Genomic DNA, 18,093 nt, shown 5'->3' with positions numbered 1-18,093 from the left:
TTTTTCTGCCGTCAGTCTTCTATGTTTCTATGTAATGGGTGGAAACTAAACAAGGAGAGAAGCAACTTAGAACGAAGGAGAAGTTTCATTGTGTTCAATAAATAATTGTTGAAGGAAAAAAATACGGCGCGTTACTTTCTGGGCGACCCTTGTATAACGAACACGGTAGAGGGATAGACTTAAATAGCGCAGAGCAAGGAAATTAGCGTCATGGTTTAAAATCAATGAAAGCTGTTAAATGCTGCTCTTCACAGAAATGCTGGCAAAACATCCCGGGAGGAGAAGGAATGGCGAGTCCTTTTTTTTCTAACTAGCGTTCCGGGTGAACAATCTTTGAGTGGCTTCCGGTCAAAAAACCTAACTGTGGAACGAAGGAGGAAAATTTTGCTGACGGTCAGAACAATTAATTGGCGGAACGGCTGGCCTCCAGAAGTCGTGGGTGTTCCAACACTGGAGGTTTTTAAAGATGAGATTGGACAGCCAAATTGTCCAGGGCAGTGATGGCGAACCTTTTTTTCCCTAAGGTGCCCAAAGAGCATGGGCGCACGCTATCGCCCATGCACGAATACCCGCACCCATAATTCAATGCCTTGGGAGGGCAAATACAGCTTAGAAACATAGAAACATAGAAACATAGAAGACTGACGGCAGAAAAAGACCCCATGGTCCATCTAGTCTGCCCTTTTACTATTTCCTGTATTTTATCTTACAATGGATATATGTTTATCCCAGGCATGTTTAAATTCGGTTACTGTGGATTTACCAACCACGTCTGCTGGAAGTTTGTTCCAAGGATCTACTACTCTTTCAGTAAAATAATACTTTCTCATGTTGCCTTTGATCTTTCCCCCAACTAACTTCAGATTGTGTCCCCTTGTTCTTGTGTTCACTTTCCTGTTAAAAACACTTCCCTCCTGAACCCTATTTAACCCTTTAACATATTTAAATGTTTCGATCATGTCCCCCCTTTTCCTTCTGTCTTCCAGACTATACAGATTGAGTTCATTAAGTCTTTCCTGATACGTTTTATACTTCAGACCTTCCACCATTCTTGTAGCCCGTCTTTGGACCCGTTCAATTTTGTCAATATCTTTTTGTAGGTGAGGTCTCCAGAACTGAACACAGTACTCCAAATGTGGTCTCACCAGCGCTCTATATAAGGGGATCACAATCTCCCTCTTCCTGCTTGTTATACCTCTAGCTATGCAGCCAAGCTTCCCCTGCCTTCTGGTCATAAGTCACTTGTTTGTGGCGCCGTTGTAACTTCGACCGTCATAAATAGGAGTTGGTCGCCGAGTGTCTTCATTTTGTGACCAAGGGGGATGGTTCGATGGTCGTAAGTGTGAAAAACGGTCATTAGTCACTTGTTTGTGGCGCCGTGGTGACTTCGACTGCCATAAATAGGAGTGTCTTCATTTTGTGACCAAGGGGGATGGTTTGATGGTCGTAAGTGTGAAAAATGGTCCTAAGTCACTTGTTTGTGGCGCCGTGGTGACTTCGACTGTCATAAATACGAGTGTCTTCATTTTGTGACCAAGGGGGATGGTTTGATGGTCGTATGTGTGAAAAATGGTCATAAGTCACTTGTTTGTGGCGCCGTGGTGACTTCGACTGTCATAAATAGGAGTGTCTTCATTTTGTGACCAAGGGGGATGGTTTGATGGTCGTAAGTGTGAAAAATGGTCATAAGTCACTTGTTTGTGGCGCCGTGGTGACTTCGACTGTCATAAATAGGAGTGTCTTCATTTTGTGACCAAGGGGGATTTGCATACAAATCCAATTAATTAAATAAATAAAATAAGTCACTTATTTGTTGTTCTGCTGTGACTTCAAATGCTCACTAAATGAACTGTAATGATTTTTTTCATGTACTGTAGAACCGGGCCAAGGATGAAAAAAACCATAACAATGTCATTTGGCGGGGCCCAGGGGAAGAGCCTTCTCTGTGGCGGCCCCAGCCCTCTGGAACCAACTCCCCCCAGAGATCAGAATTGCCCCCACCCTCCTCGCCTTTCGTAAGCTCCTTAAAACCCACTTCTGTTGTCGGGCATGGGGGAATTGAGATATTCCTTCCCCCTAGGCCTATACAATTTATGCATGGTATGTTTGTGTGTATGTTTGTTTTTTAATGAGGGTTTTTAGTAATGTAAATATTAGATTTGTTTTATGCTGTTTCTTATTATTGCTGTTAGCTGCCCCGAGTCTACAGAGAGGGGCGGCATACAAATCTAATTAATTAATTAATTAATTAATTAAGAAAGAAAGAAATAACATTTTCATTGTTCACCAATGTATGACTAAACATTTGACTTTTCCAATTATTTGGCAAAGGATTTACCAGGGCAAAAGCGATGTAAATGTGAATGAATCAGATAAGCTTTGGATAAATAAAATCCGGAATTCAGCGGTACATCTTTAATACAATTCCATATTAAAATTGACTCATCTTTAGGGAATGAAATCAACGCTTCCCGGGGGGGCGGGGGGGGGGGGATATGGCCTAGGGCTACCTCTTTGTCAACAGGATTGTTTAATTGTTGAAGGCAATTAAACAGTTGAAAGAAAAAAAAATAATAATAATAATGCGTTTTGATGTTTAAACCATGTTAATATATGAGCAGAGTAACCCTTGTTTACCAAGGTTGTGCACACAGAGAAAACTTTAAGTTGAGATTAGTTGTGAATAACTACTCAACCACACACAAATACGCTAACTTGAATTAAAGTTTACTTTGAGAAATAACATATTCAGATAAACAGTCTAAAGCCATACACCTAATAAGTCAGAATAACAAACATTACCAAGTACATAGTCTTTCTTATCAGTTGTATTTGTCATAAACAGCAAACAAAGATATCAAGCCTAATTACATTTTAGCTATAATACATGACTACCCAGCTTTACATCTCCACCCCTTGTCCAGTCAACGAAGCAGTGGATGTGATGTGCCGGTGCCTGGAGGCTGTTGGGGTCCGGATGGGTGTCAACAGACTCAAACTCAACCCGGATAAGACGGAGTGGCTGTGGGTTTTGCCTCCCAAGGACAATTCCATGTGTCTGTCCATCACGCTGGGAGGGGAATCATTGACCCCCTCCGAGAGGGTCCGCAACTTGGGCGTCCTCCTCGATCCACAGCTCACATTAGAGAAACATCTTTCGGCTGTGGCGAGGGGGGCGTTTGCCCAGGTTCGCCTGGTGCACCAGTTGCGGCCCTATCTGGACCGGGACTCACTGCTCACAGTCACTCATGCCCTCATCACCTCAAGGCTCGACTACTGTAATGCTCTCTACATGGGGCTACCTTTGAAGAGTGTTCGGAAACTTCAGATTGGGCAGAATGCAGCTGCAAGAGCTATCATGGGCTTTCCTAAACATGCCCATGTTACTCCAACACTCCGCAGTCTGCATTGGTTGCCGATCAGTTTCCGGTCACAATTCAAAGTGTTGGTTATGACCTATAAAGCCCTTCATGGCATCGGACCAGAATATCTCCGGGACCACCTTCTGCCGCACGAATCCCAGCGACCAGTTAGGTCCCACAGAGTTGGCCTTCTCCGGGTCCCGTCAACTAAACAATGTCATTTGGCAGGACCCAGGGGAAGAGCCTTCTCTGTGGTGGCCCCTGGCCCTTTGGAACCAACTCCCCCCAGATATTAGAATTGCCCCCATCCTCCTTGCCTTTCGTAAGCTTCTTAAAACCCACCTCTGCCGTCAGGCATGGGGGAACTGAGATCCTCTTTCCCCCTAGGCCTTTACAATTCTATGCATGGTATGTCTGTATGTATGTTTGGTTTTATAATAAGGGTTTTTTTTAGTTGTTTAGTATTGGATTGTTACATGCTGTTTTTTATCACTGTTGTTAGCCACCCCGAGTCTGCGGAGAGGGGCGGCATACAAATCCAATAAATAAATAAATAAATAATAAAATAAATACTGCAAACTTGCTTTTACAAATGTCTCACTTAGCAACAGAAATATTCCGTGGTAAGTTGAGGACCACCCAGGGAAGTCTTCAGCAATTTTCTTGTGGCAGTTTCAACTTGTCGTGTTACACAGCTGGTTGGAATTCCTTGGGTAGGATACGGACACCTTTGGCTGCAGATGGTTAAGAGTTGTGTTTGTGTCCTTAAGGCTAGGCGCGGCGTTAGCGGTAAGGAAAGGAATGTTTGGATCCAGATGCCGAAGGGGAAGGGTTTCTCTGCCAGAGGTTTTTACGCTGACTCCTGATTTCGCCACCTGAAACAGCCTCTCCCAAATCCTGTAGATTGGACAGGAGCTGGTGTTACAACGCTAAACTTCCTACCCAGCGGGAGCAGCAACCACGGGCGACCACAAATGGAATTGCAATTTCTGTGTATCCAGAGGGGAACCCGTTTGGGAACCATCGTCTGAAATAATCACCATTTGTAGTTTTTGCGGGATATCGCATGCAAGTGATTTCAGATACACATCAGTATTTTTTTAAAAAAATAAAAATTTATTTATTTATTTGACTTCTATGCCACCCAATCCTGAAGGACTCGGGGCAGCTTACAAAATAATGCAATACAAATACAAAAAGATACAAAGCAATAGTAGATCCTTGGAACAAACTTCCAGCAGACGTGGTTGGTAAATCGACAGTAACTGAATTTAAACATGCCTGGGATAAACATATATCCATTGTAAGATAAAATACAGGAAATAGTATAAGGGCAGACTAGATGGACCATGAGGTCTTTGTCCGCCGTCAGTCTTCTATGTTTCTACGTTTCTAAATAAATATAGCGTCCCTACTTTTCGGATTTTCCTTTCTCGCGGGTGGTCCTGGAACGTAACACCCGCGACAAACGAGGGAACATTTATTTATTTATTTATTATTTAGGTTTGTGTGCTGCCCCTCTCCGCAGACTCGGGGCGGCTCACAACAGAATAAAACAATTTATAACAAATCAAAATATAATTTAAGATATTTTTTTTTAAAAAAACCAGTTTGATTTTTTAAAAAAACCCATTTACTAAACAAACATATATACAAACATACAATGCATAAATTGTATATGCCCAGGGGAGATGTCTCAGTTCCCCCGTGCCTGACGACAAAGGTGGGTTTTAAGGAGCTTACGAAAGGCAAGGAGAGTAGGGGCAGTTCTAATCTCCGGGGGGAGTTGGTTCCAGAGAGTCGGGGCCGCCACAGAGAAGGCTCTTCCCCTGGGGCCCGCCAACCAACATTGTTTAGTTGACGGGACCCGGAGGAGGCCCACATTGTATGTATAATTTCAAAAAAACAGCCGTAAGTTATTTTTTTCAACGCCGTCGCAACTTGGAACCATCACTCAAAGAACTATTTGTAAGTCAAGGACTATTTGTAGTCGGAAAAGATGCTATTACACTGCTGATTTTATTTTTATTTTTTTGCTATCAAATACTAGCCTGGTCCTTTATACCTGGTACAAACTTCACTCCTTTGACAAACGTACCTTTTAAAAGATCTCTGTGCTATAAACTTTTATTTACCGTTGCAACATTCGCGGCGCACCGCTGCATAAATATTCCCTCACGTTGCTCAGCATTTTTTGTTTTCAAATAAAATACTTCGCAGCTGTGTCATACGCCGCTTATAAGTCAATTTATTTTCCCTTCTCTGAGCATTCGAGAGCCGTTGCTCACTCACTTCCTCCCAGGCCTCCCTGAAGCCTTTTTTATTATTTTCAGCTTCGAATCCTTGGAGACTCCTTCAATTGCTTGTGGCGGGCAGAGAGAGAGAGAATGAAAGGCGGGTGCCTGGGGACAATTACATCGGCAAGGTGAGATGGCGAGCTGTGGGACGGTTTGACGGCCGATCTTGTTTTATTTTCTTTTTTTTCCACTTTTCTAAGATTTTTTATTTTTTTTAAACATAGAAACGTAGAAGACTGACGGCAGAAAAAGACCTCCTGGTCCCTCTAGTCTGCCCTTATACTATTTTTTTGTATTTTATCTTAGGATGGATCTATGTTTATCCCAGGCATGTTTAAATTCAGTGACTGTGGATTTACCAACCACGTCTGCTGGAAGTTTGTTCCAAGGATCTACTACTCTTTCAGTCAAATAATATTTTCTCACGTTGCTTCTGATCTTTCCCCCAACTAACCTCAGATTGTGTCCCCTTGTTTTTGGGTTCACTTTCCTATTAAAAACCTTACATATTTAAATGTTTCGATCGTGTTCCCCCTTTCCCTTCTGTCCTCCAGTCCAGACTATACAGATTGAGTTCATGAAGTCTTTCCTGATACCTTTTATGCTTAAGACCAGTGGTTCTCAACCTTTCTAATGCCGTTACCCCTTACTACAGTTCCTCATCTTGTGGTGACCCCCAACTATAAGTTTAGCGCCAATTCTTCCAACGGATCTTTAAGCTGATTGGCAAGGGTCAGAGAGACACACCTCTGATTGGTTGGATTGTAAAAATATTGTAATCGCCTGATTGGTTGGATTATAAAAATATGTTCCGAGATGCCAGAATAGAAGCTTTAGTTTTTCTTTTTTTTAACATAGAAACATAGAAGACTGACGGCAGAAAAAGACCTCCTGGTCCATCTAGTCTGCCCTTATACTATTTTTTTGTATTTTACCTTAGGATGGATCTAGGTTTATCCCAGGCATGTTTAAATTCAGTGACTGTGGATTGACCAACCACGTCTGCTGGAAGTTTGTTCCAAGGATCTACTACTCTTTCAGTCAAATAATATTTTCTCATGTTGCTTTTGATCTTTCCCCCAACTAACTTCAGATTGTGTCCCCTTGTTCTTGTGTTCACTTTCCTATTAAAAACACTTCCCTCCTGGACCTTATTTAACCCTTTAATATATTTAAATGTTTCGATCATGTCCTCCCTTTTCCTTCTGTCCTCCAGACTACTGTATACAGATTGAGTTCATGAAGTCTTTCCTGATAGGTTTTATGCTTAAGACCTTCCATCATTCTATTTCTTCTGGTTTCAAGCCATTTATAAAGATTTCCCCAAATTGTATAAAAGTCTTTCTCTTGTTGATTTTGTAGTTCAAATGTGACCATTCTTGTAGCCCGTCTTTGGACCCGTTCAATTTTGTCAATATCTTTTTGTAGGTGAGGTCTCCAGAACTGGACACAGTATTCCAAGTGTGGTCTCACCAGCGTTCTATATAGCGGGATCACAATCTCTCTCTTCCTGCTTGTTATACCTCTAGCTATGCAGCCAAGCATCCTACTTGCTTTTCCTACCGCCCGACCACACTGCTCACCCATTTTGAGACGGTCAGAAATCACTACCCCTAAATCCTTCTCTTCTGAAGTTTTTGCTAACACAGAACTGCCGATACAATACTCAGATTGACTGACTTGTGGATTTTTTAACTCGGGCAGTGATGGTGAACCTATGGCACGCATGCCACAGGTGGTACATGGAGCCACATGTGGCACACAGAGCCACATCTGAGGACACGCGAAGCGTTTATTTATTTGTATTTATTTGTTTTGTCAAGTACGTGTTGGTGGTATACAAAGATATAAAAATATTTAAATGCATGATCCTAGTAAGAGAGAAACATTAGGACAGGGGACGGTAGGCACGCTGGTGCACTTATGCACGCCCCTTACTGACCTCTTAGGAATCCGGAGAGGTCAACAGTGGAGAGTCTAAGGGTAAAGTTTTGGGGGTTAGGTGATGATACTACAGAGTCTGGTAGTGAGTTCCATGCATCAACTACTCGGTAACTAAAGTCGTATTTCCTGCAGTTGATTTTAGAGTCATTTATTTATTTACTTACTTGCTTGCTTGCTTGCTCGCTCGCTCGCTTGCTCATTCATTCATTCATTCATTCATTCATTCATTCATTCCAATACACAATTAGGGTTTTAGTGGGTATATATCTATATACACATAGTAAAATACATGATGAAGGTTATAGAGGAGATACTCATAGTAAAATATATTTAAGAAATAATAGAAAAGAAGATATAGTAATAGAACATATCAATGAAAGAATAGAAGAAGAGATATAAGAATAGAAGAAAGGAATAGGAGATATAGGAGAACAATAGGACAAGGGACGGAAGGCACTCTAGTGCACTTGTACTCGTCCCTTACTGACCTCTTAGGAATCTGGAGTGGTCAACCGTGGATAATTTAAGGGTAAAGTGTTGGGGGTTTGGGGATGACACTATGGAGTCCGGTAATGAGTTCCACGCTTCGACAACTCGGTTACTGAAGTCATATTTTTTACAGTCAAGTTTGGAGCGGTTAATTATTAAGTTTAAATCTGTTGTGTGCTCTTGTGTTGTTGTGGTTGAAGCTGAAGCTACTTTAGGTTTGTATCTGTCGCGTGCTCGTGTGTTGTTGTGGTTGAAGCTGAAGTAGTCGTTGACAGGAAGGACCTTGTGGCAGATGGTTTTTACGCCGCCCATATATGCCGCCCTTCTCCGAAGACTCAGGGTGTCTCACAACATATAAAAAATACAAAATACTGTAATTCAAAAGCCCTATTTTAAAATGTTGCCTTGTGTCAGTTCCAGGACACGTACGCGTGCCGGTCAAGTGATTTTTGCCCTTCTTTTTGGGCAGTTTTTGCTCTCGACAGGATTCGGGAAAGCCTCCTGAAACTTTGGGGAAAATGGCCCAGTGGCCCAACCGGAAGTTCAAGAACGAACTTCCGATTGGCCCATTCGGCCATTTTTCGCCATCCGCAGTGTTCAGGAATGCCATATGAAGCCAGCATAAACCAGCCCAACAGGCCTACTGGGAGTCCAGGGGGAGCATTGCTTTATGGGTCTGTGCCCTATTGGCGACCGAGCCAAAAAAGGTTCGCCATCACTGTACTATGTAATGTATGTATGTATGTATTTTTTATTTTTTATTTTTTATTTATTATTTATTATTTATTTATTCAATTTAATTTTTTAATTTTTTAATTTTTTTAATTTTTTATTTATTTTTTATTTTTTAATTTATTTATTTATTTTTTGATTTGATTTGATTTGATTTGTATGCGGCCCCTCTCCATGGAGTCGGGGCGGGTAACAACAGTGATAAAAACAGTATGTAGCAATCCAACAATAGAACAACTAAAAAACCCTTATTATAAAAACCAGACATACATACAGACATACCATGCATAAACTGTAGAGGCCCAGGGGGAAAGAATATCTCAGTTCCCCCGTGCCTGACGGCAGAGGTGGGTTTTAAGGAGCTTACGAAAGGTGAGGAGGGTGGGGGCAATTCTGATCTCTGGGGGCAGTTGGTTCCAGAGGGCCGGGGCCGCCACAGAGAAGGCTCTTCCCCTGGGTCCCGCCAAATGACATTGTTTAGTCGACGGGACCCGCTCTGTGGGACCTAATCGGTTGCTGGGATTCATGCGGCAGGAGGCGGTCCTGGAGATAATCTGGCCCGGTGCCATGAAGGGCTTTATAGGTCATAACCAACACTTTGAATTGTGACCGGAAACTGATCGGCAACCAATGCAGACTGCGGAGTGTTGGCGTGACATGAGCATTTTTGGGAAAGCCCATGATTTCAATCCACTTGGGCGTTGTGGAGCGATCTTCGTTTTCAATAGGAAGGGTCAATCACACGGGATTGAAATTTCAGCTCGTCCCCACATGTGGGACGAATGGACATCCGCCGAGAATGGACTGCGCCGATTATTTTTTAAAAATAATCATGCTATTACACGCACACCCTCTTGGTGCCCAAGCTGAAACCAAGATTCGCCATCACTGTACTAGGACCTCGTCGAGTGTTCTTCGCTTTCGATGTGAAGGGTCAGTCTCACACAGGCTTGAAAATTTCAGCTCATCCGCAGATGTGGGACGAACGGAGATAGAAACATAGAAACATAGAAGTCTGACGGCAGAAAAAGACCTCATGGTCCATCTAGTCTGCCCTTATACTATTTTCTGTATTTTATCTTAGGATGGATCTATGTTTATTCCAGACATGTTTAAATTCAGTTACTGTGGATTTATCTACCACGTCTGCTGGAAGTTTGTTCCAAGGATCTACTACTCTTTCAGTAAAATAATATTTTCTCATGTTGCTTTTGGTCTTTCCCCCAACTAACTTCAGATTGTGTCCCCTTGTCCTTGTGTTCAATTTCCTATTAAAAACTTTCCTATTAAAAACACTTCCCTCCTGGACCTTATTTAACCCTTTGACATATTTAAATGTTTTGATCATGTCCCCACTTTTCCTTCTGTCCTCCAGACTCTACAGATGGAGTTCATGAAGTCTTTCCTGATACGTTTTATGCTTATGACCTTCCACCATTCTTGTAGCCCGTCTTTGGACCCGTTCAGTTTTGTCAATATCTTTTCGTAGGTGAGGTCTCCAGAACTGGACACAGTATTATTCCAAATGTGGTCTCACCAGCACTCTATATAGCGGGATCATAATCTCCCTCTTCCTGCTTGTTATACCTCTAGCTATGCAGCCAAGCATCCTACTTGCTTTCCCTACCGCCCGACCACACTGCTCACCCATTTTGAGACTGTCAGAAATCACTACCCCTAAATCCTTCTCTTCTGAAGTTTTTGCTAACATGCCAATACAATACTCAGATTGAGGATTCCTTCTCCGCCGAGAATGGACTGTGCTGATTATTTTAAAAAGGACTGTACATTTTGCATAGGCCGCACGTCCCTGTAGTGATATGTTATCTTGTGTCTGGGGAACACTCGGAGGAGTGATGTTTTTGTGATGCTTTCGAAAGGCCCTGGGGAACAGTGAGGAGGAATTCTTGTCAGAACTCTCCATTCAGTAACCTTCTCAAGGTCGTGTCTTTACGGGGGGCGCAAACTGTAGATTTGATGAAGGCCCAGATAACCCGAGAATCACACTGAGAGATATCTAGTCTGTTTCCCTCTCCCAAACCATATTTTCTAACAGAGCAGAGATCATTCATTCATTCATTTGATTTACAGTGTTCCCTCGATTTTCGCGGGTTTGAACTTCGCGAAAAGTCTATACCACGGTTTTTCAAAAATATTAATTAAAAAATACTTTGCGGGTTTTCCCCCTATACCACGGTTTTTCCCACCCGATGACGTCATATGTCATTGCCAAACTTTCGTCTGCCTTTAATAAATATTTTTTTTAATAAACTTTAATAAATAGACCCAGGAGAAGAGCCTTCTTTGTAGCGGCCCCGGCCCTCTGGAACCAACTCCCCCCAGAGATTAGAATTGCCCCCACCCTCCTTGCCTTTCGTAAGCTACTTAAAACCTAACTCTGCCACCAGGCATGGGGGTATTAAGACTTTTTTCTCCCCCTAGGCTGTTACAACTGTATACATGGTATGTTTGTATGTATGTTTGGTTTTTATATATTATGGGGTTTTAATTTGCTTTTAGTATTGGATTTTATTGTATATTTTCATGATTGTTGTTAGCCGCCCCGAGTTTTCGGAGAGGGGCGGCATATAAATCCAATAAAACTAAACTAAACATGGTGAGTAATAATCTGAATGGTTGCTAAGGGAATGGGGAATTGTAATTTAGGGGTTTAAAGTGTTAAGGAAGGCTTGGGATACTGTTCATAGCCCAAAATGGTGTATTTACTTCCGCATCTCTACTTCGCGGAAATTCGACTTTTGCGGGCGGTCTCGGAACGCATCCCCTGCGAAAAGCGAGGGAACACTATTAGATTTATTAGATTTATAGACGAGCGCGCGGGCGAGATTTCAGCAATTGTTTTGCTCCTGCGCATGCGCGGTAGCAAAACACCCACCGAAATCTCTCACGTGCATCCTCTCGCAAGATTTTGCTTCCTGCGCATGCACGGAAACCAAATCTTGCTCTGGCGCACCCGCCGGGCGCACAGCTCCGTGTTCACTACTGGTGCGCCCCCCCCCGGTTCCGGTAGCATCCCGATACTGAGTGGGATGCATTGTCCTTGTTTTGCGACCTCCCCATTTCCATTTCAGTTGTACAGTGTTCCCTCGATTTTCGCGGGTTCGAACTTCGCGAAAAGTCTATACCACGGTTTTTCAAAAATATTAATTAAAAAATACTTTGCGGGTTTTTTCCCTATACCACGGTTTTTTCCACCCGATGACGTCATATGTCATCGCCAAACTTTCGTCTGCCTGTAATATATATATATATATATATATATTAATAAACTTTAATAAATAAACATGGTGAGTAATAATCTAAATGGTTGTTAAGGGAATGAGAAATGGTAATTTAGGGGTTTAAAGGGTTAAGGGAAGGCTTGGGATACTGTCCATAGCCAAAAATAGTGTATTTACTTCCACATCTCTACTTCGCGGAAATTCGACTTTCGCGGGCGGTCTCGGAACCCATCCCCTGCAAAAAGCGAGGGAACACTGTATTTTGATTCTTCTTTATTTTTAAGTTTTTGGGTTAATCTGTCCATTTCTGCACAGTCGTATATTTTTTTTATCATTTATTTATTGATTTGATTTGATTTGATTTGATGATTGATTTGATTTGATTTGTATGCCGCCCCTTTCCGTAGACTCGGGGCGGCTCACAACACAATAAAACAGTTCATGACAAATCTTAATAATTTACAATTTAAAAATATTTTAAAAACCCCCATTATTAAGCAGACATACATACAAGCATACCACACATAAATTGTATAGGCCCGGGGGAGATATCTCAGTTCCCCCATGCCTGACGACAAAGGTGGGTTTTAAGGAGTTTACGAAAGGCAAAGAGGGTGGGAGCAGTTCTAATCTCTGGGGGGAGCTGGTTCCAGAGAGTCGGGGCCACCACAGAGAAGGCTCTGTGTCATGATGATATTACCTAGCTGGGTAATGAAATGTTTGCAAGAAAACCCTCAATCTCACAGTACCAGGGCTCCCTCGGTTTATTTATTTATTTTATTTATTTATTTTTGGGGGATTTCTGTACCATACATAAATTGTATAGGCCCGGGGGAAATATCTCAGTTCCCCCATGCCTGATGACAAAGGTATGTTTTAAGGACTTTACGAAAGGCAAGGAGGGTAGGGGCAGTTCTAATCTCTGGGGGGAGCTGATTCCAGAGTCGGGGGCCGCCACAGAGAAGGCTCTGTGTCATGATGATATTACCTAGCTGGGTAATGAAATGTTTGCAAAAAAAACCCCCAATCTCACAGCACCAGGGCTCCCTTGGTTTATTTATTTATTTAATTTATTTATTTTTTGGGGATTTCTGTGCCGCCCTTCTCCGCAGACTCAAAATTTAACCCTTTACATCCCGTAGTATTTGTCCCATTGAACGCTGTTTGTGTCTCTTTTCCGCCTGAGCTACTATGGGGAGAATGGATACAGGGAGATGGGCGTTCCGTCTAGATCTGGTTCCAAGCCAGATTTCATTTACAATGCAGATCTCGTGTTTATTAGCAACATGGCTGTTTTATTGCAAAGGAAACTGGTTATTTGCATTTTTTTTCGGCGGTGGGTAGTGGGGGGAGCCCATCAGAGATCTGAAGTTCTCCATTCCTGGAAGAGGAAGTTTGAGGGAGTTGACTTGGAAAGAAGAAACTTCAAACACCTCCCTAAAAAAAGAGTAATGGGGAGATGGTTTCCCTATTTCCTCTCCTCCCTCTCTCCTACTCTCTTCTCCCTTCTTCTCTTCTTCACTCTTCCTCCTTCCTTCCTTCCTTCCTTTCTTTCTTTCTTTCTTTCTTTCTTACATTCATTCATTCATTCTTTTTTCTTTCTTTCCTTCCTTTCTTCTTTCTTTCTTTCTTTCTCTTTCTTTTTCTTTCTTTCTCTCTCTTTTTCTTTCTTTCTTTCTCTGCCTCCCTCCCCCTTCCTTCCTCCCTCCCTCCCTCCCTCCCTCCCTTCTTACACCTCTCTTCCCTTTCTCCCTTTTTTCTGGGATGATATTCCAGCAACCTTGAAATCTTTTATATAACCTTACATTTTTTCCTACTTTATTCCATATTTTTAAAATCTATTTCTTTTCTTTTTATGTGTTTACCTATTAAATTAAATAGACCTTTATTACAGTCAAAGACCATCAATATAATAATAATAATAATAATAATAATAATAATAATAATAATTCCCCCGTCAGGCATGGGAGAATTAAGATAATCTTTCCCCCTAGGCTTCTACAATTTATGCATGGTATGTTTGTATGTATGATTGGTTTTTATAACAAGGGTTTTTAGCTGTTGCATTATTGGATTTTTTACATTCTGTTTTTTGTCACTGTTGTTAGCCACCCTGAGTCCACGGAGAGGAGCGGCATACAAATCCAATCAATCAATCAATCAATCAACAAACAAACAAACAAACAAACAAACAAACAAATTAAAAAAAACATCCAAGAACCGTTTCAGATTCTTAAAGTGTAGACATTTTATTTATTTATTTATTTATTTTATTTATTTTATTTATTAGATTTGTATGCCACCCCTCTCCTTAGACTTTAGTATCTCTTTGATCCTAGTAGCAGATTCTTGGGTGATAAACATAGACATAAACTTCACTTTCAGACATAAACATAAACTTCACTTTCAGAGGATGTACGAAGACCTATCTAGTGAGGGTATAAGATCTACAGTGAAGGCCTTGCCAAATTGGCCCCCAGTCTCAGAGTTTATCTTTTAATACATTTCAGTTTTCATAGTCTCTTTTCTCCCCCGTTCCCCCATTCGACGGATTAATTGTCCATCCTTTATTGGTGGGGGTATAATTTTTTTTAATTTTTGTCCACCCTACAATAAAACATACATAAATTTAAAAACACAGCATCAATGCCTGGTAATCACAATACATACCACTTCCTTCCCATATAGTATAAAACATTTTAAGAAGCATCATAAATTTCATTTTACATTTTAACAATCTTATCCTCCCTTTTCCATTATTTCAACTAACTTAGTATGAGAAAAATTAATAACATAATCAGAAACTAATGTATTTCAATAACTGTCTATACGTACGAAATTTCCTTATCTGATAACACCATAAAATTCCCTAGCTCCAACATTTAAACACATTAACATTTATATAATTAAACATCTTGAATCTGTGTTATATTGTTATCTAGTGCTACCACTAATTATTATTATTTTTGGCATCTGAGTCTAATTTTCAGATATCACTTCAAAAATAGTTTTAAAATTTTAACCATTTTAATTTCCACCCATTCATAAAACTTTCCCCCAATTTTATAATAATCACAATCTTCTTTATCTTTAAGTTTAAAAGTAAGTCTATTCCTTTCAGCACAATCTAAAATCTTACAAGATTAGATTAGATTTATTGGATTTATATGCCGCCCCTCTCCGCAGACTCAGGGCGGCTCACAACAATGGTAAAAACAGTACATAGTGACACATCCAATACCCACCAATCCAATTACAATTTTAAGTTAACAAATTCATAAAACAACCCCAATATATATAAAAAACAAGCACACAATCAATCAAACAAACAAACACCAAAACAACATGGGCAAGGGGGAGATGTTTCAGTTCCCCCATGCCTGATGACAGAGGTGGGTTTTAAGGAGTTTACGAAAGGCAAGGAGGGTGGGGGCAATCCTAATCTCAGGGGGGAGCTGGTTCCAGAGGGTCGGAGCCACCACAGAGAAGGCTCTTCCCCTGGGTCCTGCCAGACGACATTGTTTAGTCGACAGGACCCAAAGAAGGCCGACTCTGTGGGACCTAACCGGTTGCTGGGATTCGTGCGGCAGAAGGCGGTCCCGAAGATATTCTGGTCCAGTGCCATGAAGGGCTTTATAGGTCATAACGAACACTTTGAATTGTGACCGGAAACTGAACGGCAACCAATGCAGACTGCGGAGTGTTGGTGTTACATGGGCATATTTGGGAAAGCCCATGATTGCTCTCGCAGCTGCATTCTGCACCATCTGAAGTTTCCGAACACTCTTCAAAGGCAGCCCCATGTAGAGAGCGTTACAGTAGTCGAGCCTCGAGGTGATGAGGGCATGAGTGACTGTGAGCAATGACTCCCGGTCCAAATAGGGCCGCAACTGGCGCACCAGGCGAACCTGGGCGAACGCCTCCCTCGCCACAGCTGAAAGATGTTTCTCTAATGTGAGCTGTGGATCGAGGAGGACGCCCAAGTTGCGGACCCTCTCTGAGGGGGGCAATGACTCTCCACCCCGGGTGATGGACGGACAGGTAGAATTGTCCTTGGGAGGCAAAACCCACAGCCACTCTGTCTTGTCTGGGTTGAGTTTGAATTTGTTGACACCCATGATATTTCTGTTTCATTTGGTATTTTATTCAATTTCCCCTACTCGATGGATTAATTGTCCATCTTGATTTAAGCTAAAACATCGTGCTTGCTGGGGTCTAAGGTTTCAATTTGTGTGTTGTCTTATTTGTTTCTGCAGCCTAAAATGACGTCGGTATAACCGCCACAGCATGGCCTCCAAAGTAACAGATGCTATCGTCTGGTACCAGAAAAAGGTAAGATATTTTTTTCCCAGTACAAAATTATGGTTCTAAACCAAATTATTGCCTGGCCTCTTACTGGTTTGCAAGCTCTTTCATTGTTACTCTCTCAGAATAAAGTTTTTTTAAAGCTCTAACCAGGGGATAAAATAAGGTGACCAGACTAAGGACGTTAGTCAGGTGAATTACCTGGTAAGAAGATTATTTTCCCTATTTTTCCTCCCTGAAAACTAAGGTGCGTCTTATACTCCAAAAATATGGTAAATCTTTCCATTCGCCCACTGTTCAGTCAGAGTCGAAGAAGCTTCTGGGATATGAGAAGCGAAAGGTCCTCAAAAGTTCAGTTGCCTCTTGAAAAAGAATAGAATAGAATTTTTATTGGCCAAGTGTGATTGGACACACAAGGAATTTGTCTTGGTGCAGATGCTCTCAGCGTACGTAAAATAAAATATACATTTGTCAAGAATCATGTGGTACGACACTTAATGATTGTCATAGGGGTCAACTGAGCAATGAAGAAGCAATATTAATAAAAATCTTAGGATATAAGCAACAAGTTACAGTCATACAGTCAACATGGGAGGAAAAGGGTGATAGGAATGATGAGAAAAACTAGTAGAATAGAAGTGCAGATTTAGTAGAAAGTCTGACACTGTTGAGGGAATTATTTGTTTAGTAGAGTGATGGCGTTCGGAAAAAAACTGTTCTTGTGTCTAGTTGTCTTGGTGTGCAGTGCTCTGTAGCGACGTTTTGAAGGTAGGAGTGGAAACAGTTTGTGTCCAGGATGTGAAGGGTCAGTAAATATTTTTCCCGCCCTCTTTTTGACTCGTGCAGTACCTTTGGGATTAATATTCTGAGGTGTTTTAAAAAAAAATAATAATAATTCAGATTTATACTTTTATTCCTCAAAGCTGCTATTATTATTATTATTATTATTATTATTATTATTATTATTATTATTATTATTATTAAAATTAAGAATACTACTATTACTACTACTACTACTACTACTAATAATAATAATAATAATTTTATTAGATTTGTATGCCGCCCCTCTCCGAGGACTCGGAGCGGCTCACAGCAACAATACACAATGTACAAATCTAATGTTAAAAGAACAATTTAAAACCCTTATTATAAAAAACAAACACACAACCTAATAGACCATACATAAAAAACCATAGTAGCTAAGGGGCATGGGCAGTTTCCCCATGCCTCGCGACATAGGTGGGTTTTCAGGAGCTTTCGAAAGGCAAGGAGGGTGGAGGCAGTCCTAATCTCTGGGGGGAGTTGATTCCAGAGGGCTGGGGCCGCCACAGAGAAGGCTCTTCCCCCGGGTCCCACCAGAAGGCATTGTTTAGTCGACGGGACCCAGAGAAGGCCAACTCTGTGGGATGTAATTGGCCGCTGGGATTTGTGCAGCAGAAGGCGGTCCCGGAGGTATTCTGGTCCAATGCCATGTAGGGCCTTATAATAATAATAATAATAATAATAATAATAATAATAATAATAATAATAATAATATCGTGCAGAATGTAGTTGCGAGAGCAATCATGGGCTTTCCCAAATATGCCCATGTTACACCAACACTCCGCAGTCTGCATTGGTTGCCGATCAGTTTCCGGTCACAATTCAAAGTGTTGGTTATGACCTATAAAGCCCTTCATGGCACCGGATCAGGATATCTGCAAGACCGCCTTCTGCCGCACG

General features: G+C 41.4%; 1 protein-coding gene across 3 annotated transcripts in view; it reads left to right on the top strand.

The window, feature by feature from the left end:
- PHTF2 (putative homeodomain transcription factor 2) overlaps positions 1 to 18,093 on the top strand; it is an 83,757-nt gene that overhangs the window by 14,340 nt on the left and 51,324 nt on the right. For 2 of the 3 annotated variants that reach the window (XM_070755100.1, XM_070755102.1), the window contains exon 2: positions 16,323 to 16,398. In XM_070755100.1, coding sequence (XP_070611201.1) covers positions 16,354 to 16,398 — 45 coding nt within the window. In that variant the 5' untranslated portion in view covers positions 16,323 to 16,353. Of the gene's footprint in view, positions 1 to 5,704; positions 5,788 to 16,322; positions 16,399 to 18,093 lie in introns of those variants that run through there. The other variant, XM_070755101.1, reaches the window with a different exon arrangement.

The sequence above is a fragment of the Erythrolamprus reginae genome, chromosome 6 (genome assembly GCF_031021105.1).
Source record: "Erythrolamprus reginae isolate rEryReg1 chromosome 6, rEryReg1.hap1, whole genome shotgun sequence".
In the NCBI taxonomy this organism is placed as follows: Eukaryota; Metazoa; Chordata; class Lepidosauria; order Squamata; family Dipsadidae; genus Erythrolamprus; species Erythrolamprus reginae.
Note: the sequence above shows the minus strand (reverse complement) of the source record. Positions and strands in the feature narration are given on the sequence as shown.